The 27583-nt window shown below is 41.8% G+C and overlaps 2 protein-coding genes across 2 annotated transcripts; both read right to left on the reverse strand.

The window, feature by feature from the left end:
• Nucleotides 1–5062: 5062 nt before the first annotated feature.
• Nucleotides 5063–14616, reverse strand: FETUB (fetuin B). The gene is given in 9 exon segments (XM_010154727.1): nucleotides 5063–5147; nucleotides 5149–5486; nucleotides 5974–6056; nucleotides 7006–7032; nucleotides 7035–7119; nucleotides 7852–8018; nucleotides 8555–8642; nucleotides 10047–10157; nucleotides 14395–14616. Coding segments are annotated over 9 exon segments (1206 nt in total).
• A 5498-nt stretch (nucleotides 14617–20114) lies between these two features.
• AHSG (alpha-2-HS-glycoprotein) lies at nucleotides 20115–26836 on the reverse strand. Its single transcript, XM_010154724.1, has 7 exons — nucleotides 26633–26836; nucleotides 25133–25243; nucleotides 23808–23892; nucleotides 22762–22925; nucleotides 22359–22472; nucleotides 21482–21562; nucleotides 20115–20735 (listed from the first exon to the last, which is right to left on the reverse strand). The coding sequence occupies exons 1-7, from the start codon at nucleotides 26834–26836 to the stop codon at nucleotides 20457–20459; spliced, it is 1038 nt and encodes a 345-aa protein (XP_010153026.1). The 3' UTR covers nucleotides 20115–20456.
• Nucleotides 26837–27583: the final 747 nt, after the last annotated feature.

The following is a 27583-nucleotide window of genomic DNA, read 5'->3' on the forward strand; positions in this document are numbered from 1 at the left end:
CTCTTCTGATGCAGTAGGGCATTTCTTTTGTTTATGCTTTTATAATGTTTCATTATAATATTTCAGAATTTCTTCTGAAAGACTGAAAAAAAAGTGGTGAAATAAGTGTTGTGTAAATAATCAAAGGCATTTGAAATACATCTTGTCAGTTAAAAATAATATTCACATCATTGCTGTGTTCCAAATCACACCTCCATTCATTACTTACAATGCTGTTTAATTTTTCAAATGGGCAGTCATATTGAAGAAAGGCATCAGATTAGGTAACATATAACATAAATTCCCTTAGTCGTCTATTGTTTGCAAATTGTTTGTTCTTCTTTTCTCCTTTTGTTTTGTGCTGTGCATTGTGACACCGATCATTTCCTTGAGCGTGCCTTATGTATTTTTTAGGTATGAAGTAGAAACACTATGAATCAACAGTAACAAGCATACAATTTCTGCAAAATTGACTGCAGAAGTAGAAGTAACATTCTGTTTCCACTGTAGAGAGTTTTGTCCTTGATTTCTTTGGAAAAGAAAAGCCGGACTCTATTATTAAACTACAGCATGGACAAGCACTCCAGGCACAGTCAGAGCAGTTAATTAAATATTGGTTGTACTTGAGTCAGTCTAATGTATTTTTATAATTTCTCATCCAGTTTGATAGCTTTTTGAATACTTATTTTGTTTATATATTTATTGCTTGTAAGTTTTGTGCGTTGTTTTAATGCAGCTATTTCTATAAACAGATTGCTGGCAGGAACAGGAATATTTATCCAAACATGGTGTTTCTCTCGACGAGCTTGTCAAAAGTTTGCTTATCTCTGTGACCTTTACCAAGGCTTGACTCGCAGCAGTAAGAGGTGATCCACATTCAAATTTTAAGAAGCGGGTAGTAAACATCCATCCTAAACCTCTCTCCAAAAAATCTGGGAGAACACGTTCAACCCATTCAACAACCAATTACTATCTTCCCCCAAAGTATAGCCATAACTATTTACAGCTATCTCTGATTTCTTGGGAGGACAAGTGCCACGCTAGCTGACTCTTCTCTACCTTCCACAGTAGCGCTTCACTCACAGGCTGGGATTATCACATCGTACCGCTCAGGCAATTACGCAGGTAGCAAGACCTTATCTGTCTTGTAGCCTATGCTGCTCTGCAGCTGCTGCTGTTTCTGCTCCCAAGCAAGACTATTTACAGCTATCTCTGATTTCTTGGGAGGACAAGTGCCACGCTAGCTGACTCTTCTCTACCTTCCACAGTAGCGCTTCACTCACAGGCTGGGATTATCACATCGTACCGCTCAGGCAATTACGCAGGTAGCAAGACCTTATCTGTCTTGTAGCCTATGCTGCTCTGCAGCTGCTGCTGTTTCTGCTCCCAAGCAAGAGTACAGCTAGCAAAGACACATATGGCTCCTGTTGTTTATAGGAGAACTCCTTGTTAGCTTCTCTTTACTTTCATTTAGCCTGTGATGCCTCATAGCATCAGGCCAAGGTGTCCAGATTCTACACCTTAGTTAAAAAGAAAAAAAAAAAAAGCAGTTTTTGGGGTAACCACATTTAAAAGCAATGCCCACAAATATGATGGAAAAATCTGTAAATGCATCACATTTTTATTCATGCCTCATTTTTTTCTGCTGGGTGTAAACAGGCTGCCCTCTGATGCATATGCAATGTTATACAAATTTGCTTCAGTTATGGTCTTCAAAGCAACAGCTGCAGCTATAGCTTCCCCTCCCTGCCCACACCTTATTTTTCTTTACCAGTCACAAATTTTTTATCAAACTCTTAGAAGATTCACCACCTTGTCTATCAATTTCCTTCAAACAGACCTTAAGTTCAAATGCGATTTGGAGGAGACCAACTGTCCAGTGAGCAGATTGACAATGTAGTCACAAATGTCTTGTCAGTTAGAAGGCCTCACGAACTAATAAAAAGGGTGTCAGTATTCCTTGTCCTGTCCTTAGTGTCTTTGGCTGCAAATGGCTTTTTAGAAAAAACTCCCAACTTTTAAGTTAATGACCTTAAGGGTATGTTACAAGGGTGATCTGTTTGCTGAGGGGCTTGAGAGAGTGGGGAAAAAGGTGCACTTAAAATTTCCTGTTAAGAATGGTGTCAGAGGAAGTTCCAAGGGTTTTGACTTTCTCAGGGCTTGTGACATTATGCTGTTCTTAAAACGTAAGCTTTAACTCATGCTTAAAAGTTGTAGTAGGTTAACGTAAGGGAAGTATTGGCAACTGTTGTGATTGTATATTATTTAGGATTATATCTAGTGGGAGGACTTTAAAAGCTACCTTTGAAATCAAGATAATATATGTACATTCTGAAGAGAGCTGCTTAACATGTATAATCTCAGAGATGCATAAGAAAATGTTTAACCATGAAGTGTGTACAATGGGCAGGTTCTGAAGTCAGGGAAATTTGTAATTAACTTATTTTATAAAAACCCTGATTTTTAAATCCATCTTGAGAACTTTGATGTCTGGGCTCGGCTTTTAAAAACCTTTTTATCTGTCCAAGGATGAGGTATCTGAAAAATCTGAGCAAATGCATAGCCAATGTATCCATAAATAAGGCAGCATATCTTATTCTGTGCCCTTTGAGTGTTACTACCCCTTTTTTTTGCATTCATGATGCCTCACCTATATATCAGAGATAAAGGCTTGATAATATCTGGCAAAAACATCAACAGCCCTGGAGTTCACTGACCATTGGTTATCAGTGTCTGAATAAAAAACATTCTCTGTGTGAAACTGGAATGTTTGCTCAAATAACATGCTCTGTGTGAGGGGGTGGGGTGTCGCTCAGTATCCCCCAGTTGGGCATGTGGCAAATCAGCAGTTGCTGTGTGGGGTGGTAGAACTCACTGGTCAGGTAGGGAAACCTGAGCTGGCAAAGGTGAAAATTCCCCCGGGAAAAGCAAAAATATGTAATTTGATGACTTGATAAAAAAGGGAAAGGTGACACAGTCTAGAGCTCACAGTGTGATAAGAATTGGATAGAATTTGAAATATATGATTTTTGGAGAACTACCTGAATCTGGTTTTCTACTGCGAAATGAATGAAACGAAAAGATGTTGAAATTTCTCATGATACAGAATTGAAATGGCATTATTTTGGCTCAGTTGATGTGTTTCACACATCACTTTTTGGCTTATTTTCATCTTTGAAGAAATTAAATTACTCTTTTATATAAAATTCATGATTTAAGAGTTTTGCGATCTGAAAAAAAACCCCATATATCTTGTGAACATAACTTCTGTGAACATAACTCCATAAAAATTTCAATACTATTTTGTCTTCACTCAAAATAAAATAACAGTTTTATTTATATTTTATTTATAATGATAATAGAATAAATCTTAATCAAATTGTGCAATGCCAGAATACTTTAACAAAAACATCATTTTTTGTTGAAAGACTCTTTCAATGGAGAAATTATCCGACATCTCTGAGGAATATTCAGCAGCATGAAAGCTTCAAAACCAATAATACTTTATTGATTTTGTTTTGAACAAATGATGTTACAGATCTGGTAGCAACTAGAGAAGGGTTCTGTGGTCTCATACAAGCCCCCTAATTATTGCAAATATCAGTGTACTTCTGCCACAAATGACATTTCTTTCCCATGTTCACTCCTTCTCCTGTTGTTGTCTTCTCATTTATTTATATCTGTTACCGTCAGTACGGTTGCTGTACTGTGGCTTTAGTGAAATCGATTTTTCTTAGCTACAGGCTGTAGACCATCCCGGTGTTTTTTATTACAAGGCAGTTAATATGACCTCTCTCAAGAAAGAATTAGGCTGATTTTGTAAATCATCATTTTTCCTGCACAGCAGGCTCAGAAGAGTGTAAGAATCTGAATAGCCTGGGCTTGATTCTCCACCAGCCAGAACTGGGGGGACTGGTTTCACACATGGGTAGCTTTTCCACTTTCTTTAGGTGAGGGTATAAAGCATTAGGAAAAAAATAATCTTTCTTGAGACTGTCCACAGGAAATTAAAAAATAGGCTAAGGTCATCACATTGTAATTAGGAGGTTAACCCATAAAATAATAAAAACCCACTAGCTTCTAATGCCAGCCAGTGTCCTCTTCCCTGTTTATACACCATGGCAGCAGGCGTGACCCTGTCGGGTCCCTGAGAGCATCCCCGCTCTGGAGACTGGCTGCCGGGGCTTGGGCCAGCACAGTGACAGCACAGCTGGGCTCTCCCCCTGCCCTGGGGGACCCTGGGGACAGGCTCCTAGGCAGCACTGCGAGGAGGCCATGGCCAGTCCCCACCCGACCCCCCTGCCACGGGAGCTGCTTTAGGCTGAGGCTGCGGCACCTCGGCCCTGGCCTGCCCTACGGCTCCCACAGCTGTGCCTGTGCCTGGCCATGGATCCTCCTGGGCCAGACCCAGGTTCAGACCTGCAGCCTGTCTTCCTGGCCCACCCTCAGACCTGCCTCCTCGCTGTGGGCTTGCCGGAACACCACTGTGTTTTGCCTGACTCGTGTTACTGTAACCAGACCAGATCCTGACCCTGACTTAGTAACGCATGTTCCTGGCTTGACTTCAGACTGCCTCTTCACGCATGAACCTGGGAGGTGGTCTGGCCTCTTCCCATCACCTGCCCACCATCCCTGGGTATGCCCTGCTCGCCTCGCTCAGCTCCCATGGGACAGGCCCCTGCCCTGCCAGCCTGGTTGTCACGCTCCGCTCCGTCTCATCATCCCTTGGCGATCAGCCATCCCGCCCTGTGCTCTGAGAGACTTTTGCGACTGAGAGTATTTTCATCTGATGCCTTTGGGCTGTCTCAGCCCTGCAAGTTCTTTTACCCTTTGCAGTTACCTTTCCTCCATGCTCTTACTGATGAGAGGAGTTTGAGAATTAAAAGCCAAATTCTTTTGTGAGAAAAAGCCTTTTTAAAAAAATTTTTCTAATCTATTCTTGTGCTTTCTTAAAACTGAGATCTCCAATGATGAGGGGTGTAGTAAGCGATTTGTTTAGTTAAAGATGTTACACAAATCGAAAGATCAAGTTGCCGTTGTGGCCATTATTCTGTTGCAGGTAGTTGAGGTGATTGGATACCGATTAGGCTTTGGTAGGCTTTTTAGGTATCAAAGACTGAAGGATGGAATTTACCACCTTTGCTTCTCCTGGGCATGTGTCTGAGAGAAAATTCTTCTGGAAAAGGGAGAATAACTGGTCCAGTGTCTGGTTTGTTCAAGTCTGATTTGTCTTCTTGATTCTTTTCTCCATTAAGACTGGGTGCAGATCCCACCGAGGCTGTAGCCTCAGGTGGAACTGGTGTTCCATCTTTATTTTCCTTTTGACTTTCTGGTGAGTTTTGGAAAGAGATATCCTCAGTTGAAGGGGGTAGAATTTTAACCCACCCCACTGTTTTTTCTAGGTGTGAGGAGAAAGGATTGGTTTCTGAAGGGGAAGCTTGTTGATTCTGGATGGATTTTCCAGGTGTCTGATTAGCTTGCTGTTTCCCCTCTTCAGTGGCAGAATCCTAAATAAACAGGCAACAAGCATTACCTATATTGAAACTATTCCAAATTCTTTCAGATATGAACAAGGTCAACCTTCACACTGAGCATCTGCTGCAGTTCCAGTCTGCAAAGGCCAGCTGCAGGACAGAAGCCCAAAGGACAGACAGATGGGACTACTTCTTATGCCAGCGGAGATGGGTGCATGAAACTTGGGTAACTACACAGTTATTGCTCTTTGCATTCCCTCTGTTATTTACACTTTCTTTAAAGCATTATGAACACATTCTGTACCATTGATCCTATACTTATCCTGTTGCCTTTTTATGCACCCAGCAACAGTCTGTTTTATCACAAGAGAGATTTCTTCCTGATTTCGCCTTATCACTTTCTTGAAGCCCATATCTTTGTGAATAAGAAAACTTAAAAATGGCTGGGCTTTCAAGAGCTCAATTCTTGTTTTTTTAAAGGACATCACTCTTGCAATATTAAAATAAGATTAAGACATACCTGCTAACTGAAGATTTCACAGGATATTTTGACAGACTGTTTATATTCCAAGTCACTGTTTACTACCAAGCCTTTGCAGAAACCTATTTGTTGAAAGAAGAAAATGCAAGCATTTTTTCACATTGTAGCACTGATACTTAACTCCTATCTTGTAAAATAAGTGATTATTAGAGGCTGAATAGTTATAGCTTCTACATGTATTTGTAGGGATAAGCAGCTTGTGCAAACTTTTATTTTGGGATTGGCAAGTTTACAAAGACAGGCAGCATTTTGAAAACGGCTTTATGTTTGCAAAGGAGAGTTAGGTAATACAATAATAAAACTGAGCCGGCCACTTAATGCCCAAATACAACAGCACAGTTAAGTTCTGCTGCAGCAGACTATCCCCATACAGTCAAGTTGTGTAATAGACCATAGTATCAGTTTTCAGGCAAAACCAATTTCACACCATACTAGTGAAAGAAACCATGAAAAACTGTTGTTTCTTATAGGTGTGTTTTTACTGGGCTGTAGGTAGCATGGCTTGGAACTCAGTTGATAGAGCTTGAAATGTCATCTCTTGGCAGCATGCCCATTTGGATTTTCAGTTTCTCTTATAATTTTTTCCTTAGTTCTTACATGTTTTCATTAGCTGACCTGATTGTAGTATGAATATACTCTTTATGCATTGTTTGTGATTTATTGTCTATGTTGGTTTACTTAAAAGAAATCCTTCAGAATGATTCAGTTTTGCAAGGTGATGGCTACTCCACCTTTTTCTGGATGTTTTCTTTTTTTTCTGGGTGTGGTTTGTGGGGTTTTGTTTTGTTTTGTTTTGTTCATGGTCTTCTACCTAAGAATTCAGAATTTTTACTGAAATGTTTTCTCTGTTCTAAAGCAGTTTGTACAGCTACAAGACAGTATAGAGCTGGAGCCCATAAAAAGATACCTGTGGGCTTTGTTCCTTGTCTGCAAAGAACTAAAGGGATAGGAAAAGTATTCACTGAGGAATCATAGTATCTGAAAACCAGGTGTTTATACAAGGAGAAGTACTGACAGCCAGATCCGATGGAAGTGGCTCTTGGAGATGTCAGCAATTATGTCACTTTTGGAGCAGGATGTCTCCTGAATTAAAAACTCTACAAAATATGCAGGACCAACAACCCACTGTTAATGAGAGACCAGTAGCATTTAGAACTTGTGCATGTGTCAGGAAGAAGGAAGAATCCTACAGACCTTGCAATAGATGCAAAACTCACTGCTTAGTGTGGAAGGAGCAGGTTATACTTGGGGCATTACTATTAGTTGTACTACAGGAGAATGATTTTTTTGCCAGTGCTGTTTTATTGCCTGGTTATTTTTTACATCATATATATGCACAATCTTAGTACCTCTTGGATTGGCTATAGCTGAATTGAGTTTGGGTTTTGTAATAAGTTAGCATCCACACAGAAGTACATATCTAAAGACCCTCATCAGTGCCTTGTTGATCATTTCTGGCTACTTAAATGAACAGGATCACTTTTTCTATTCTATAACTCTGTTAGTCTAAAATTAGTTTAAAATTCTGTTAAAACTCATTCAGTGAATTAGAGATATGTGTGAGAAGGGATGACTGTGCTTTGTTTAATACTTTCTATTAGGAAGTTATGAATTCATGGTGGTAGTAAAGAAAAAGATCACAACAAATCTTTCCTAAACTTTGGAACATAAATCTGTGTCTTGAGTTTTGCGTAAAGCCCTTCTTTTTGCAATAAATGGAGTAAAAGTCTTGGATCAATGCAGATCCTCATTTCCCAGAATTCTGCATAGCAGTAATCGTAAAACATAACAAATCATATAAATAGGTGGATCCATATTTCCTGAGGGCTAAAGCAAGTCAGATGAGCCTTGGCTTACCTGCATTGAAGCTCTTGTGACATTGAGGACAGAGAAGTAATGAGTTTGTTCACTCTCTTCATTGAACTTGGCAAGGCTTTGAACAGCAGCCTCCAAATATCTGGGCTCAGTTGTACAGTCATCAACTGGGCAGTCAGGGCATACACTGCAAATGTATCTGGGGGGAACTTTTTATTCAAACAAAAGGATGTCATTAGAGAAAGCATAACCATAAGAGCATCTTGATAGCGTAGGTCACTGTAAATGCATCGATGCCCCAACCCTACCCACTTGTCCTCCAGTCCCCTGGAGTGACAATATGTGGTCTGATTCATTCAATGGTTTTGAAACTTTATAAATTTGCAGACCCATAAAAACGTTGCAGTGGAGGCAGAGACACTGAAGAAGGAAGCTTAACCTGCTGACAGTGGGCTTGCTGTTTTTACTTGCCTTTCACAAACCCGTAAAAATGCTTTTTGGACCAGAGGTAAAAGCCCATATAGAGCTTGTGCTGGGTTTCCCAGAGATGAAAACAGTTATTACTGCACTGCTTTGAGCTGCAGGACCATGCTAGTCTTATGATCACTGACTTGAGAAAATTAGGGCAGCTGAAAGCTAATGGAAGTGCTGTGGTGCCATAATTACAACTAGAATTTAAAGTAATGCTATATGGCAAAGAGTGTTTTTCCAGTCCTCTTTTTAAGTGTGTTAAATAAAGACATACCTGGTTGCAAAATGCACTCATAAGTATTCAGATGAGCAATATTTCTTGCCTGATTAATGTAGATAGTTGCTTTGCATTGACCATAAACCTAAACCGATATAAACATTTAGAAACAATTAATATTGCACCCTTTGCACTGATCATCTGGTACCTAGACAGTGAGGGGTTCATTTTCTCCTTGCAGTCATGGAATTCTTTTCAAGAAAAAAGTAGCATTAACACTCAAATGGCAATAAAGCACATTTCTAAGTATCTCCTTTAGAAATAAAAGGACAGATCTTCCCTTGGTGTAATTCTGATCTGTAGAGGTGCAGTGCTTGGCAGGGTGCCCTACACAAGGCCACTCTTCTGGCAGGTAAGAAGTGCCCAAGTGTCGCAGAGTGCTTTCCTGGCCAGGCCCCTGCACTGGCAGCTGGTTCTGTTTCTAGAACCCGGAGAGCTAAACCTGGAGATCAACTCAGAGTGTCTGGATTCTGTCACCTGTCAACCACCTTCCCTCTTCTCCATCTCCCCATAGTAAGGAAGGAGAGTGGCAGGAAAGACCCTAAATCACTTTTGTGGCACCATAATATCACCCTTGCACACAAAAAACCTGACTTTATGGCAGGAAAAGAATACTGGCCTATTAATATCCATTGTACCTTTATGTTTAAAAGTTGAATGTATAGTCTCTGAGTGCTTCTTAAATATTGCCACATGGATGATCAAGGCCTCCAGAACATACATTTCTTGACTTCACTGAAACCATATCGACCACATATGCTTTGCACCCTTGTCTTGCTGAGAGCACTCTAAGCAGAATTCCTTTTATTTTTTCCGGTTTTTAATTTAAAAATGAAAAGTGATTGACTTAAGAAGCAGCCTAGAACAATTTAACCATAACATCTTTCTTTTCCCACATAACTTCTTTTTTTTAGCACCTGAGGCTTTTTTTCTCTTCATTCTTCATTTCATAAGGGTTTTTTTTCCCATGTTCATGATTGTGTTGGTCACCTGTAGCAATAGTCTTAGACCACTTTCTGTCCTTGCAGCTTATCTTGCTGAGCTTTCTTTTTCTCCTCTTTCAGTGCAATTTTTGCAAAGTTGTCAGAATAAAAGTGGAATTAAACTGAACTAAAAATCGCATGTTATATGAAAGTGAGTTTCTTTTATTGCCTTCTTGACAGGCTATCTTTAAAATAAATTCTTACAGGGTTGCTACAAAACATAAACCATTTATTCTAAACAGTGTCCTAGCATGGCTATTTAGTTATGTCTGCTTATGAGGTCTGGCCAGAAACTGTCTTTTATTCTTCATTTTTTAGAATAAATCTTACCAGTTCATTAACTGACTAGAAATTACAGAGGAAAACTGTGGACCTTAAAAAATGGGGTTTGATTTCTTCTAAGCTCTACTGCCTACTAAAAAGGCATGTGTAGGGATTTTGCTGTCATCAGTAGTACCTGAGTAACTCATCATACCTGAGATTAAATAAGAAAATATAATCCTTACAGTGTTATGAGCAAATCTGGTTGTACAGTTCTTCCACAACCTTTTGCTGAGTACATGGCATTCGGTATCTACTACATCCAAGATGAGATAGAAGACAGAACCAGTAATCTCCTGAAAACACAAAAAGCAGGGGTCATACCCCAGTTTTGTATGGAATGAAGTAGGGCATAGAACATAAAAGGGAGAGATGGAGAAACACTAAACACGCAGGTGGGACACATAGATACCCTAAGAAGTGAACATTCCATGGAACAAATTCTCAACGGTGGCAAATCAGGTGAGATTCAGGCCCTGTTAGAACAGGTTTTGTCATGTGTCTGGCCAGCTTTAATGGAAGAACAGCCTTTTAGAGTCGGTTTTATCCTTCTCATTCTGGTACCAACCAGAACCCAAGCATAAGGACTAAACATGGTGATGTTTTCATCATCAACTGCAAACCATTAGATCTAAAAGGTAGGTTATTTTGCCTTGAATAAGAATGAGATAATAAATATCACAAATACTAAAAAAACCCCAACCTTATAACATGGAACAATCCCAATAGACATTAGAAGGAGAAATATCTTATTACTTAAAGTAGTGTCTTCTTCAAGTACTCTTTGCACTTGTTGAAAAGAGGCAACGAATGCATTGATGCAGGCAACTTAAATATTGACTCAGACATCAGAAAGTGCTATGAGAGACCTTGTATATCTACATGGATGTCTGACTCACCCGAAGCTTCAGCCCAGTGCTTGAGTTCTGAGCCTGTGCTTAAGTGCTGAAACCTTTATTCAGCTCACTGCAGCACACGGGCACCAAGCAGCTCGGGCTCAACTTTTAGGCAAACATGTTTCCACGTGAGAGGGACAGGGGTAGCTGCAGATGCCTAGTGATTACATCATGGGATACAGAAATATGAGATGTTGTATGGTGCAGCTCCTGGTTCCGCTTCTGCTGTAGATACGGGTGGATAGATACCTGCTCCAGGATATTTATCAAGGATACAGCTTAGTACGATCATATTTTAGTGGAAGGCTGGAAAGAGATCGGCTGTCATTTATACATCCTAAAGAACTGAGATGTTGAGTGTCAGCTGCATGTGTAGACTGAGATGAGGTCTTTGCTGAAGAAGGAGGAAAACCAGAACTGAATGAGGGCGGTATTCATTCATTCCTATTTTATGGCAAAAACACTTTAGGGGGCAAGAGTCTTGTAGAAGTCTTGGACCAGTATCTGTACAATTTTGGCTTCAGTTTTGATTTCTGTTTAACAGCAACTAAAGACCAGTCAATAGGGCATCTAAGGGCTGGAGTACTGCTGGCTTTCTTGGTTTTATACTGCTTGGAAAAACACTAAGAAGTATCTGTTCTTGAGTTCTGAGGAGACTGAGTGATATAAACTGTTCTGGTCACAGAGTACGGAGATCTCTGGAAAGAGGGTGGGATAGTGATTTGATGTAAATTCTACCATATAGACTTGTAAATGTAACACTAAATCTTTTAAATATGAAAGAGAAAAATAAATAGAAAATAAATATAAAGAATGAGCAAATTGTTTTGTAAGCTTTATCTCCAAGTTATATTCTTACATATGCAACTTATCATGCTTTATTCAATTTTTTGTATTTCCATACCTCTTGTTTTGCACAGAGCTCTCAGAGTTTGCCTACACTAACCCTGAGGTTTAATTTTAAGTGCTGTTTTGAAGGTTGTGAAAAGATCAGAAGCTATTTTGACAAAGAGTGAAGCTGAGGTGCAGCAGCCCTGTGTACAGCATGGCAGTGTTCCCACACCTGGCTGCATAGATCCTTCTGTGGCAGGAACTAATCCTAAATTTCTGTTTACATAGAAGGTACCTAAATACAATGGTGTTATGTCTCCTTAATATGATAGATAATATAGGTTAAATCAGTAAACAGAAAGTAGGACTGGTCAAATGCCATTTGCTGAAAATGTGGTTTTTGAGTAGTGCAGCATTTGGTACAAGCTTGTAACTTTAAATATATTCTCTATGAGAAAAAAAAAACCCAACAAAACCAACATTACTGAGACTATCCTGCATTAAGAAGTGGTAGCCAAGAACAATGTGTATCTTTAAGGAGTCCCAAAGTTGAGACTGGTGACTTGATCTGTCAAGTTGGTTGTTCAGGTATTCTGGAGGCAAAAGCACACATATCTCATTAAAAAAACATTCTTATAATCAAATGCATTTGGTATTAGATGGGTTCACTCAGCTGAATCATGAATTCTGACTGTAAAGCTTGGTGATCTTGGAAATAATTATGCGACCAGGGTGAACCAAACTGTATTTCCTGTTGCCTGTAGCTCTCTTGTATAATATCAGCTCTAATATGCAGATGGGGTTATTATAAAATCTACACATCTTTTTGTCTACCTGCTTCTGTATGTATCACCCTCCACTGGGGAAAGGATAATTTGGGCTTTATTCAGAACTCAGCAGATCTCTGAAGGTTTCATTATCCTTATTTTAATTTTCATTAGAAGACCGTTATGCAAAGGCCTTTTGATATCTGCTTAGTATTGAATAAAAACTTCTCTCTTTTCTGCGCTGCCAGAAAGATCCCTTCCTCAGCGCTGCAGACGCTAGGATTGCTGCTGCAATGCATACCTGGGAGCCAGAAGAGATGCAGCAGCAGCGCAGCAGTGCCTTTGTGGCAGGGTGACCTGCTGCAAGGGAAAGAAATTAAATATTTTGGCATGTTTTGTAATTTTGGTTAAGTGCCTGTCAGTGAAGTTAATCATGAGTATCTTGTATGAAAGAAAGGCTCTGTCCTACTTGATACAAGTTAATAGCAGATGGCTCATTAGTTTCAATTAGAGCAAAACTGAACCACAGGTTGCTTAAGGGCAGATTTGAATTTGAAGTAACTTGCAAAATGAAAGACCACCATCTGATTAAAAAAGGAAAGATTTCTTTTTTTTTTTTGAGGGGAAAGGAAGGTTGCATAAGGAAGTTACTGTCCATGAACATTCCCGACACAGCTGACTGCTTCTTGTGTACTCAATCCCAGGAACAGCAAAAATGTGACAAAGAGCTTGGATTGTCTAGTTTGTTATTGCAGTGTCTTGAAACACCTTATTTACAGGATGAGCATAGTAGATGCAAAAAATAAGAATAAAAATAAACTAATGAACAAAGAGCAAAGTATGCCCTAAGGCAATGAGTTAAGTCTCTAGGGAATTAAGTGACAGACGAAATCACAAACAAGGACCAAAGTTCTCCTGTGTTGAGGTATGCTTGGCACGGGTGAAGGACGGAGATGAATGATGTGGTTTACAGCATGTCTGCATGCTGGTCCATGCTGGTCACAGGAGTGTTCTAATTATTCTCAGTAGGAAATAGGCCCAGGATGTGGGGCTAAGTACCTAACTCCATGACCGCTGATGTGGGTTCTGGGCCAGTTTAGAGGCATCCCATGTGGAAAAAATTCTCAAGAGACCTGATCCGGGTGCTTGGTGGGCACACGGGTGGGAAAGCCATGTAGAGAGCTGAGTGCAAAGCACAGGAAACATCCATCTGCAGTCATCAGATCTCCAATTGCTGGAGGCCACAATGTCTGCACAATCTATGGCCTTGTGAGAGCAGCAGGGAGTAGTGTCATATCCTGGCCGGTACAGATCTTTAAGCATTTGGCCATAATCCTGATTTTCTTTAAGGGTTCAGAACTCGGCCTTCCGGGTAAGATTCTGGGAAGTGAGCAAGCGTGGCAGGGAACTGTGGGCCTTGTGCACTCATTTCAGGTTGTCCCTGCCTAGTGCCAGTAGACTCAGGAGTTGTAACACATCATAGTAATAAATAAAGCACACGTAGAGAAATAGGATACGTGAGGGTATTTGATAGGTATTTCCAGTGTAATTTTTGCACTTGAACTGGTTTCAGATTTCTGCTGGAGAATGAGTCATCACTTAGAGGTCTGTGAAGGAATTCCCTGGTCCCAAGGTGGATGTGTTTACACCTGTTCACGCTTACATCTTTTGTGCAAAATGCACGATGACTTAATAGCCTTTGCACTCCAACTGCTCAAGGCAGTGGGAGGAAGGTGTAAAATGAAATTAAATCAGAGTACTGGTGTTTCGTACCAAATTTGAACTGATGCCTGGAGCTATTCCAGGGCCAAGCAGTAGAGAATCGTGACTGAGATTTGCTCTCTAATTGCCCACAGTGGTGATGAAACTGTTTCTAGTTATCTGTGTGTAAAGTTGACATGGCCTCTGGAGTCCTGTGAATGTAACTTTGCACTTGCCTTTTGAAATATTTCTTAGTTCAAATAGACATTGCTAAGGAATAGTGATAGACACAGGACTCTTCGCAGGAGAAACACATACAGAATAAGCAGGCAACTTACCCGAGGATGTTCTCAGACACTGAAAATTCGGTAGAGACCGAGTATGTAGTCCTCTTTTCAGTCAGCACTGGTCTGGCGAAGAGCCAGGTCTGCAGCCTCCTCTACTGCAGTGTCATGGCAGGCGGGGGAAAGCAATGCAGTCGGTGCTGCTCTGGCAGGAGGAGCGGCAGCCCAGGAGCCCAGCGCCTGTATGCCGAAGAGCACTGAAAGGAGTAAAACCATTCTGCTTAGAAAACCAGTGCAGCAGACCAGAATGGTACGTCAGTACTGGGGGCTGACCCGTGTGAAATAGCAGACTTCTGTAACGTAGCCATGTCTCTTTATAAACTTGTGTCCCCTGTTCATTACGTACTGACCATCCCTTTTAAACTTAGAGCTGCAAACACTAAGTCAATGATTGCTAGGTTTTGCGAAAGCGGTGTTGCTCCCTCTGAGACTGGAGAGCTCTTTCTCCTTCTGGCTTTACATCTCTAATTCAGACTTCACAGGGCAGATCATAGAACTTTGACCTCATCGCAAGGGACAAGAATATACACACAAAGGTGCTTTCTTAAGAAACCAGAATTGCTTAAATAAACCTACATGCAGGACAAGTCTAGCACCACCTCTGTTCTGTCGGTGATTCAGTTCTCCCAAATAAGATGATGACAAAGGTCTCAGTAATTTGAACAGGAACTGCATAAGGGCCACAAGGTTGACTGATTTTACACTTTGTATTTGTTAAATGCTAATTGTAAACAAATATACTGACTCTCTGTTATATGGGGTCAGTTTGGGTGGGATAGAAAGCTTGGTTTGGATTCATTCTTTGAACCTCTCTACTCAGCTGGATACCACAGATGAATGTTAGCCCTTAGCCCAAGCCAAGCCAGCAAAATGCAGTTCATGCCCAGAAAAGAAACCTGTGGATAAATGGCCTGCTCAAGCCATTAAAATACTCATAACATGATAGCGAGGAAAGGTAAAGAATTAACTGTTTCATCATGGTACCTGCTTTTAAGCAGAACTTTCTCTTGTGTTTATTTGGGACACAGCATAAATGTCGTAAGTTTTGTTCTTGCCCCAGAGATTTTCTCACCCCAAAGATTTCACTTCTGTTGATGGGATGGTGCAAAATGAGCTGCTGTGAGAGGTTGGAGGAAATAAGACAGTAAGTGAATCAGGGCTATCAAAACCGTCTTAGGCTACTGAAGGCCCCATTTCAGGATGTGTTCCCTCTCAATGCCTTGGCACCAGCCCACTCATCTTTTGTTGTCTAAGACTCTCCATTTATTGACACCTACCGGCTATGTGACCCCCTTCTCTGCTTTCCCTGAGGCCTGAGCCTTTCCTATTTCATCCTGTCTTCCCCCAACTTCTTTGTTCTCACTGCCACATTGTGCAAAGTACCCTGTGAACTTGCCATCATTACATCTTGCTTCTTTTGCCAAAGAGCAAGTCTTGTTTCCTTTTATCTCCACCCATCTTAACTTTTTGGCTGCATCTGGTTTCAGGCCTTGCCTGGCAATGCCTCGCTTTATATTCCTGTGGGTTTCGAGGCAGGTACAGTTGCGTATGAACTCCACTGCTAATTGTAACATGCTGCTGCATTTTTATTGTCTGAGAACCAAACCTAGTAATGAAATAAGAACCATCTGAAATTGTATGCTGAGAGGGGAGGGGAGAGGAAGGTGGCCTGTAAGAAAGTTGCGGACCTGGGGCTGATTACGCTCGTCTCGGTGCCAAACATCTGAAGGAGAATCTGGCAGAAAGAACTTTTTAAAGAAGATAGAACATGTAATGTGAATGGGAGGATGAAGGGCCTTCGACTGACTTCTTGCAGCCAATGCCTTCCTCCTTGTGCCACCTCCTGCTGGTTTTCTGCCTATTTATTCTTTTTGTATTTTGGGTGAAGGAAAAGTTGTTTCTTTGCCAGTTTACATCATCTTGCATAGCTCTCCCAGATTTAGTCCAGACTTCTCTGTGAACTGCAGCTATTTATCCCATAACTGCCTCTTGGCCAAATGACTTAGGATCTTAGTTTTCTACCTTGTTCAGTGTTATTGTCTCCCTTATATTGTACGGGCAGAACTGGCCCAAGAAAAAGAGTCCCACCTGCTTAATCTTTAGCTCCTTGGCTTCCCTAACCACTGCCACAGCTTACCCCAAATTAAATTGTAGGAAGCCACAGGAGAATCATAAGGAAATTGGTCCAGAAATGTCACTATTTTGATTATTTTAGCACTACACAGTGCTCTGCTTTCATTTCTTTTCAGCAACAATAAATAATACAATCCTGATGTGACTGGAGCCTGTGGCTCTTGGGGGGAGCCCTTCACTGACTCAGCTGCTCACCCCATAGCACCACAGAGCACACACTAAGCTGTGCAGGTTTGTCTGTACCTTTGACTTACCTCTTCACTGCTGAATCTGGAGGTTGATGTGCCCACTAAGAGACTGCACTGTGGTCACTATTGATTCTTGAGTGATTCGCTGAGTACAGATGAAAAAGGGTCATGGAAAATTCTGCCTGGATAAACTTTAGTTTGAAATGACAGCGGTGTGCTTTGTGGCTAACCTGTCAGGACCTCCAGGCTGGAGACAGGAGGGAATAGCTGTACAAATAGCTGCTATCTTGATGATCTGGAGAAGTGACAACTACAGTTCCTGGGGAGGATCCCAGTGAAAGTCACTGGTTTTCCTACCAAAGGGCAGCTCTGCAGTATTTCACCTTGAAGGATACCAGAAGGGGTAACCCTTTCCCTGGCCCTCATTTTCTGTCCTGGGAGACTCTGCGTGTCAGAGCTAGATGACACCGAGTAGCTTTAGGTTTGAAGGTTTGAGTAGGCTTAGGTTTTAGGTTTGAGTAGCTTTAGATTTGAGGGTTGCCCCTCTATTGAGTGAGGAAGGAAAAGTGCATATGAGGGACATAACTGTCTCTATTTAATACTATGGTAAAGATTTGGGGTGTGGTGGGGGTTAAAATTATATATAATCATGTTTTGGGTTCTTTTTTCCTGGTGGTATAAAGAATCTCAGCTCTTTAGCCCAGCAGTGCTCAAAGCATGTTCCTCTGGGAGACAGCAGAACCTGTCCCAGGGAATATCCATAGAGGTCTGGGTAGGATTATACATACAGCCAGGAAGACCTGCAACACCGCAGGGGCTGAAACTCTTCTCATAAGACTTTGGTTGGTGGCAGAGGTGGAAAACTCGGATAGCAGGACAGAAGGGGGGCACGTGGCTGCCAGGCCGAGCCACCTCATGTGTTGCCAGTCGCTTTGCAAACTTAGGGTGAGGGATAACGTACGGAGTGTATCCTGGAGGGAAGGGGTACAAGGGATGAATGTTGAGAAACACTGCTGTAGCCATAGTACAGGAACAGCAGAAGCAGCAATGCAGACTCGCTCACATTGTTCCGTGTGCCTGGGAATGCTTCCCCTGCGGCTAAAGGATAATAACTCATTTTCTTTATCCTTACAGTACATGGCATTTCTATGGAGATGGGTGCCAGTTAGTACTGGCTGTGTCGGTGCCTCTTATAATGGGGAATTGTTATATCCCTGACTCTGTTCTTTGTACTCTTCCTCCCACTGAAAAGGAAAAAATTTCTCTGTTGAAGTAGCTGACCTCAAAACATGGACACAGCTGGGAAATCTGAGCACGTCCAGCCCAAGCAGCACATGAAGTACATATGCTTTAGCAAAACAGGGTTTGAAAAAGCTGAAAAACATTCTCAGCCAGTGATGCAGACCTGACAAAACTATTCGTGCTGCATTTTGGGGAAGGAAGCATTTCTGTTTTATGTATTGCCGTTTCGTAGCAGTCATTGCCCTGAGAATCTGTCACTACGGTCCAGGTGCATGAAAACGGGGCCATACGGGGGGGAAGGCAAAGTGTCGGCTTCAAAGCAGTCATGGAAAATGCATCCTGAAGAGAGCAAAATGTGCCCTTAAGAGGGCAAGTGTTAAGGAGAAAGGCACAGCTACTACCAGGAACTGCAAGAGAGCACAGAGCAATTCCACTTTATTTTTTTCTCCCTGTTTTAGGAAACAATGGCCAGGTGTAGCAGAACATCTGCAAAGTGTGGAGGCTGCAGATGCTCTGCTGCGTATCCTTGCTTAGTGGGGTTGGAAAAGGCAACAAGAAAAGCAGCATTTCTGGAGCTCAGAGATCTTCATGAGCAGGGATCCTTTTTACAAACATACTGTTTCTGCCATCAGCTAGACAATTTTCCAAGCCTGGTAAACATTGCCTCTTCCATAACTTAGTGCCCACTTCATTATATACAACTTGAATGGTTTGGTTAAGGCAATTCTTAATTTTAAAAATACAAAAGCTTGGAAAACTAATTGCTCCCAGAGAGTTAAAAACCCGGTCTCTTTTATCTGATGTTATAGTCATGCTGATTGCAATAGTAGCCGTTGTATTAAATCCTGCACTGTGTCTCGTGCAGTGCGATGGGAGGACCACCCACCTTATCACTTTGAGAAATGTATACAGCTTAATACTAGCACTTTTTAAATGAACGGCTGCACACAGAACATACCGCTTTACAGAGGCACCAAAAATCACCCAGCAGCTGACAGGCAGTAGCCTGTGCAGTTGCCTGCAACACGCTGCCTGCAAGAACTCGGCATAGTCTTGAAATGGGAGAGCTGCTGCCTTCACGGGGAGAGCTTGTCGGCAGTATGTTGCCATCACGTTATCCTATGGCTGATAGAGTCTGGGCTGGTTTCCCCTTTTCTTTCCCCTCCACACACTCAGCTGAAGCCCCAGTGCAAGCGCGTATGACTTTTCCTTTCCCCACCGACGCAGCGGAGCAGAACCCTTCTGTACAGCAACCTGTTGCACTGCCACCAAGAACAAACCTTAGTTGTGTTGCTTACTGAGCACTGGAAGGTTGTAACTGAGCGAACAGGATAGGTTATTTGAAACAGTTCAGAAATGACATGTGTTCTGCAGCTTTTGCTGCTTGCATGATAATTATCTTGTAGGAAGTGCTGTTCCTGGTTAAAGATTCATGACTGTCTTTGAGACTGCTCCCCAGGGCCTGCAGAATTCCAGTCTGCCTGGCAGTAAAGATCCTTCTGGACCCTGTCCCTTATTACTTCGCTACTTAGAATAGATTTTGCTTCTAACACATGTCAGAAATTCAGGGAAGATTTGACTGCTAAGACAATTGTCATCACTGCCTGGGTCCTATTATATGAGATACGTGTCTGTAGTATATTTTTATTCCCTTGAATTTGTATTCCCTCATATGCACACAGGCCATACAGAACCCCAAGACCATATTGCATCTGTATCTGCTGGAAGACAGAGAGCACACATGCGTTTGGCTGGAAGGTGTGATGCTGTCAGCTGGCACAGCAATTAATGTGTCCTGGTTCTTTGTTCTTTTCATAGACATGGATGCTCGCATGCCATGTCCAAAGGTATTGAGGGACTTCTGGTGGATATTAAAACTAGGTCCATGCTAGGGAACACTACAGTCGGAAGGGAAAACTACGTTTTTTCCTGCCACTTCTTTAGTGCTATTGGTGTTTGATCAAAAGAAAGGACTGACCTGATTTTCTGCAGTGCTCAGCACCCACACATCCCAGAGAAGCTGATGAGAAGTGCAGGAGCTTACTGTTTTTGAAATCAAGCCCAGAATATGAGTCATAATGCTTTGAAGGAGGTACTTGACAACTAAATGAAAACATATACAGATAGAAGGTACCAAAGCTTTTCTGTTGAACATTTTATTGTGAAGTAACCTTTTGGGTGGTGTTTCTATCACAAAGCTACAACTGTTGTATAGCTCTTACAACAGTTTCATTGAAACAATATTTTCTGTATTTTAACTAGAGCGTCCCTGTATGTAGAGAAAAGAACTGCTATATGTTGTAATCACCTAGATTTTGAAGCAGGCCTCTGCAAGATCCTGGCCACAGCTCTGCTCTCTGGAGGCTAAAACTCATTTTGGGCTCAGAGTCAAGCATTCTCACCTATTTGCATTTGATGTTGTGATCTGTGTGTTGCTGCTGCTGCTGCACACTGGTCCTTCAGTTTGCTGTATTGCCATGTCTGTGTCACAGCCTATATCTTGAAATGGTGAATCTTCCCAGGGCATGGAGGAGGAGGAGGCACAAAGCCAACAGGGCGAGGTACTTTGTCATGCTGGGCAACCTCTGCAACTGCTCTCTTTGCCACAGACTTTGCTGAGAGCAAGGCAGTAGGAAATTCCGAAGAGCTGGATTCAGATGCAACAGGGTTATTGTGGGAAAGCCGGAGATTATGGTTTGTGAAGCCTTGTACAACACTGGGCACCAGTCCTGCTGACGTATCTTGACCTGGTGTAGAGTAGGTAACTCCAGGCTGGAAAGAAAAACAGATTGTGTTTCTCTTCAGTGACCTGGGGCTTATAATATACAGGTCATTGATAACTTACTAGGTACCCTGCTCCTGATTAGATGTAGGCCTCCAACCCAGGTACAAAATATTCATGACCATCACAGAAGTTTGATTTGCATTTGAACACATACACAGGAGCCCAGAAACATGTTTTTTCCTGTCTGGTGGATCATTAGCACCAAACTGTGTGCTATGTGATCTTTCAGGGCTCCTGTGCAGCTGGCAAAGCATTCATTCAAGACCAGCTGTCTTATTTTTTCTTTCATATAACTCCTAGACAGCTAATTACTGTTGTGGTACCAAGAGCTCTGGTCCATAGAAGTATCCCTGAATTCAGTTAAGTTTAAGGACTACTAGCAAAAACCCAGCTGATTTCATCTACCACAATGGCTCATTTATGTCTTACATCTATCTGCCTCACGCCCTTTGCTGAGCATTGGTTCCCTTGCCCTACAAGACATGTGAAGCTTCCAGATAGTTAGGAGGACAAACTGTGTCAAGCATGGATGGCAGACGTGACATAATTCCTGGCACAGAAAACCATAAGATAATCAGGAGCTACCTTACCTTGGTTTTTTAGGATACAAAGTTAAAATCAAATATCACAGATAGGTAATGCAGTCTACAGTGAGAGAGGTAAACTAAGGGTGATTGCTTCTACTAGTAGGCTAGAATACTCTGGAAAGGAAGGAAATGTCTGGAGTCGGTACCTGATGTCCATAGAGCTGGCAGTCCACTTTGAGGTCCTGTGAGGGTTTTGTTACCATTGTTGCTGTGCAGAAACCAAAATTCTGGCAAAGTAGAATAGAGTCAAGAGAAAAAAGTTATAAAATAGAGGGCATGTGCATTATAATTTTTAATTTCAGTACATTTAGACAGAGTTACCACTTCTCATGTTTTATCTGAACAATAAAGTCTTTGCTTTTTAATCTGTTGGAATCAAAAGCCAAGCTGTTTAAGTGCATAACCAGCCAATAACTGAAAGTCCTGTAGAAACTTACTTCTAGAGTAAGATCCTTTGTATGTCTGGATATGAGGGGTAGAAAGATTATATAGGAATCTAGGTAAAATGTTCCCACCCCCTAAAACTACTCAGGACTCAGTTTCATCAGAAACAAAAGAATTTTAGCATGATGAAGTATACAGTATTATTCTCAAGAACCTATGTATCAGGACAAAACACACTGACAGCATTTAAACTGTAGAAAGTGAAACAGTCTGCCCTTTTGTTATGTTTGTGTAATGTCTGGTACAAAGAGCCTGATTTTCTCTTCTCTTTTAAGCAGAGTAAACAACAGTATATATTCTGTTGATCAGAAACATTTTGTGTTAAGGACACTTTGGTCCTCAAGCCCTTTTGAAATGTATTCAAACACATCAGGATTCAGTCCAGATACCTCAGAGAGAAGAGAAAGGTGTGATGCAGCTTTAGGAGTTATATATTGAAAAGCGCATCGTGATGGTGTACGGCTCTCGCACTTTCATCCTCACAGAGGTCTATTCCTGCACAAGTGCGAGCGCATCACAGCAGGCTGCTTTCCTACCTCTGAGCTGGCCATATCAGGGCTGATGTGCTGGCGTACTTACAGACTGATCGTCAGGCAGCAGCTGACAGGCCTCCGGATTATCTTTAGCTTCTGCTGCTGAGCAGTTCGTGGCAGCCACAGCAAACTCAACGGAGACAACATGCACTGGGTGATACTGATAAAACAGGAAAATTGTTTAACTGACTTCACACGGTGAAACTGCAGAGCTTCTGAGAAAAGATAAAAGGCAAATTTTGTGGCTTCTAGCTCTGCAGCTCCCACTGAATTGGAAGGGAATCCCGTGGCTAAAATGACACAAAATGCTTGGGAAATCAAGACCAATTCAGTAGGGCAAATTAGAGCAAGCTGTATCTGTTTGCAAACCTAACTAGTTAGCACTGCACAATTACCACAGAAGAAATATCCTGTTTACGTACAAGGCTAGACGTACTTGTAGCAATTACCTGTATTCTGGCTCTTCCAATCTCAAGGAGTTTGAGGTAAGCATCAGCAGTTTTGCTGTTGTGGTCATTGAGCGCAGCTACAACAGCTGTTAATACCTCGGTGTTGTTCAAACTTGCCAGCAGTGGGCAGTCAGGGCAGAGACGGATAACATCTTCACTTGAGTCTGCAGGACGAACCAAAAAGATTATGTTTCGATCTGACTGTAGGTTGTTTTGAAAAGCGTTACAGACCTATTCAGTCACACAAAACACTGTTTCATGGTCTGTCCCCAACTACAGTAGCTACAGGAATTTTTGCAGTGCAGACTTTAGATGGCAGCATTTTGCATGCCTTTTGCCAGCCAAGTCTTTCTGCAAGCAAAAGTGCTGTGGACTTCAGTAGCACATTTTGAATGTTCTTACTCAGGTTTTAATCAATTCTCTTTTTGGCAAACTGTCTGTGACACCAATGAAAAGATGTCTCAGCTCACACACGGAATGGTGGGAAAATGAAGATATTTTAGTTTGTTGGAATTATGTTTGCATGAGTGTGTTGTTTCATTCACTCCTCAGTTTTGAAATCAGTTCTGAAGACATCTCGTACAGAGCATGCAGAATAGAGATTCTGCTTTCCCATGGCAAGACTGAAAATGCTGGCTTTAGTAAATAAGCTGCATCTGACAAAGGGGCTCTGAAGACACCAAAGAGCTCCAGTAAATTCAGATGAACAAGGTGTCAAATTCTTCAGGCTAAACTCCCGAGCGAAAAGCCTCAGTACCAGCAACCTCTAGGCCAAATGTGAGACTTCCTCTCCAGATAGTCTTATAGTATCTTAATTGGCTTAGTAAAGAGAAGCAAAGGGAGAGGGCTGGGTTTGTAGGTGAATGAAATCAGAAAAGGGGAAAAAATTACTTTCAAACCAGCTGGGTTTAGAAAGGCCATGAACTGTCATCCTTTATGCCATATTTACACACAGCATTTTAGAATTAGAAAAGCTAGTGAGCTGTAACCACTGCTATAATCATACTCCAGCCTCTAGATTCAAGCCTAAAGAACAAAGTCTTTACCTGCATGGGAGTGGCATTTGCTAGCAAGTACAGATAACTTTCCATCCAATTTCTGCAGTTTGACATCACAGTCACCCTCAACTGCCTAGAGAGAGACAAAAATCCAAGGGTTACATCGTTCAGATAAATAGGAATTTCTGAAAAGGGCAATTATTACTAAATTCAAACAAACACATCCTGGCTGAGTGTTCCTGGCAAAATCAGGCTGATTGCAAAGGCACTGCTAGGCGTGTCCTGGTGTCTGTGATTTTGTGAGAGGCAGACCAGAGCTGCAAAATTTGGGTCCAAATCGGGCTCTCAAATGTATTCGACGTGCCAGGGTAGCCAGATTATGGACATGTGGTTCAGGTTCCTCTTTCATAACGAACAAAGAATATGAATCCGTAGGAATTAAGACCTTCTGCAGAGCTGTTTGGTAACACGCTCACTGATCCCCGCTGGTCAGTGGCCATGGTAACAGCAGTGTGCTGCCTTGTGGGAGCTGGCTCACACAGCCCGGTGGGGCAGGGGAGGAGATGTCAAAGGCAAAGCTGGAGTCGCTGGGAAGAGGGAGCAGTTAGAGTTACCTCCCCCACGATGGAAAATGGGATCTGAGCCCTGGTGAATACAGGGGTGGATCAGGATTCAAATTTAGTCATGAGCTCTGTGAATTGGGCCCCGTTCTAGAAACAGCAGGCTTAAATTGTCAATTGCTCCCTCCGCTTTCTGCTTAGAAACCAGAGCTGCCTGTGCTCAGACAACACTTCCACTGCTTTGGTTAGGGAAAGCTTTTCACAGTTGGATCACACATGCATAAGAACAAAGTATTGAGGCCAGTAAATGCCAGCTCTGCATTGCTTTGAAGGCAGAGCCCTGTCTGAAGGGAATAGCAGTCTTCTGCAGTCTTGGCTAGGACTGGGTGGCTAGACTAGACAGGATTTCGCGATGTCACACCCCACATGTAGCCGAGGGAAGGTTGCGTTTGCACAGATTCACAGCCTGCCCTGTTTACAGTTTGCAATGAGACAGTGACATCTGGGCTGACCATGGAGGGCTGAATCTGGAGCGCATAAACCCCATGGCACTCATGAACTCTATGTGGGATGTTACGCTGACAGAGACCTGTCCTCTTCACGTAACAGGACATGAAAGAAATCCAGAAGCGAAATTCTTCAGGACACAAAGGCGAGTAAATCAACAAGGAGGTTACAAGTGATTGGATGATAACAGGCTGTTACAGTGATATAACATTTGCTTGGAAATCCAGCTGGTGATAGCCCGTCTTCTAGCATCAACATACTGAACGTGCACTCTTGGACCCAGCTGGTATTGTTTTAGATACTCACATGTTGTGTGAAGCTCCTTACTGTGCAATTTTCAATAGGTGTAGGGCTGAGAATGTGGCATGTGGTCTCCAATAAGTCAAGTTCAAGAAATATTATGTCATTATTCAGCCCCTGGAAGAGAAGAAAAAAAGGAATTGAATAATTACCTCACCAGATTTCTTCCCCAGGGCTGTGCTGTGGTCTCTGTTGCTGACTGTCATTGGGTGCTCCAGATATACACTAGAGTAACTGAATAGGTCCTTACTATTTAACATCATAAAAACCAGAACCCAGTTTTTTACCTGGAGTAAGTCAGGATAGTCGCTCTGATTTTTTCCAGCCACAGAACTGGCCGATAGATTTTGGAAAGTGCAGACTGTATGTAGTGGGTTAGTTCTCTTAAGTTAACTTGATTTTATTTTGTTGCATAGTTTTAAAAAATCATCAGCTGTCTTTATCGATGAAAAAACTTGATGTGTGTATAACCAGGTACCAAATAAACACTGCTGCATGTTGGGACATCCCATTTAGTCCATTGGAATTGCACTGAATCTCACCAGCTAAGTTCCAGCCCCAATAAACATGTTTATGGACTGCAGAATCTTTTATGGTTGTTCCTGAACCTTTGCAACTATAACGTAAGACGTGATTGGAAGGGCAGAAGTGTGGTTCCCTAGCTCCGAGACTGACTCTGAGGTTCAAGTCATGAATGATTCCATTTAAACCAATGAAGTCATTTTAGCGCTAAAGTATTAAATATGAGCCAATCAGTGTCACCAGTGTTTTTGTGTGGGTAACTGTGGGCACATTTCTAAGCTCGTTAATGTCTGGTTTAGCCCCTTGTAAATTACTTTGGTATCCTCTCTCTCATAACAAGTAGGAAACAGCCATGGAGCTTCATTCTTGTTAGTATTTGGGACCGTTTTCAATGTTTTAGGATAATCAAAGGTTCTGAATGGTTGCATACATTGTATTCATGACCATTTGTACAGCCTTTCTAGATGCCTGCAATGATGACAATAGATCTTAGTGAAAATGAGATTACAAGCTGCAGTTACTGCCAGTCAGCTTCCTTGTCAGCTCAATGGGATATAAGGTTAAATTAATACCTACTGCAAAATCACTAATAGCATGGAGTTATGATAAGTATGCATTTAGCCAGTAAATAATCACCTGCATCACAAAGATTATCCAAACAATCTTTCTGCAGATTGGTTATCGGGGTCGTGAATCGGTGCTTTGAGTGATCTGCCCTAGCAAGCTTGCATTTGTAAACCGAGCCTTTTCTAGCATTGTACAAAAATATCTGAACATTTCCCTCTCCCTCTCTGTTCTGCTCTTTGAGAGAGACATTCCAATGACCCGGATCCTCAACTGCTACAAGGTGGCATTGCCCCATTTAAATCAACAGAGCCCTGCTGATTTACCCCATGTGAGGATACAGCCCTTGGCAGGGCTTGTTGGTCATTCCTGAGCATCTACCGGTTAACACGGTGCTCTGCCTGCAAGCTCCTCACTTACCTGGGGCAGCACGTGGATATTCTCGATTCTGTTCAGGGCAAACTTGTATCCGTGATGACTGTGGCTGTTAATATAAAGGAGAGCTGCCTCAGCTGCTGCTTCAGATTCTGGGTCATCGCAGTGCAAGGGAGCAGGGGGACCTGCTGGTACAGCTTTGTGAATTGGAAGCTGAACAAGCAATATTAAAGCTACTAGTGCCTTCATGGCACCTGAGAAAAGCCTCTCCCTTTCAGAAATAAGGATCTAAGAATACTGTTCAGATGATAGCTAGGTAGCTAGAACTGGGGTCTCATTTATATAGTACATACCACAGACTTCGCCTGAGCGCATGTCTGATATTTGTCCCAGTTCCAAGAGGCATTGCAAACAACAAAGGAGAAAAGTAAATGTTAGGACATCAAGCTGACTGATTAATATTGGCCAAAGTAAATTTTATCAGGTAGGATATTGCAGAGTCTGCTAAAGCAGCTGAAGAAGAAAGCGTCAGCAAAAATGTAACAATTTTCAGACACTTTTCTATCAACAAAATACAGTGCATGCAAGAGGAAATGTGATCCTCCTGCTAAATGTGTAGAGATGGTAGCACTAATTAAGCTTTCTTGTAAACAGGACACATTCTGTTAGGGCCCAGATCTCACCAGACACCAGTCTGAATTGTGAGATCAGTAACATGATAAATTAGAAGATGGAATTTGAATGAGTTCTAAGGATCACATTCCACAGTAAATGTAATTATATAGCAACTTTTGCTACTGAATTCATTTGGATTAGGAAATGAGGCATAGTTTCCAAACCTTTTGCATCAGCTTTTTGTTTCTGTGAATAATCTGAATACCTCCGGTAGTTCCCGGAATTTTATTTTGCCAAACAGGCGTCTTGTAGAAATTATTCTGGAATATGTTGTACAGATTTGAGGATTTGGCATAAGATCCTAAAGGGCACAAAAGTGTT

This window comes from Eurypyga helias, unplaced genomic scaffold, assembly GCF_000690775.1.
Source record: "Eurypyga helias isolate BGI_N326 unplaced genomic scaffold, ASM69077v1 scaffold6017, whole genome shotgun sequence".
Lineage (NCBI taxonomy): Eukaryota > Metazoa > Chordata > Aves > Eurypygiformes > Eurypygidae > Eurypyga > Eurypyga helias.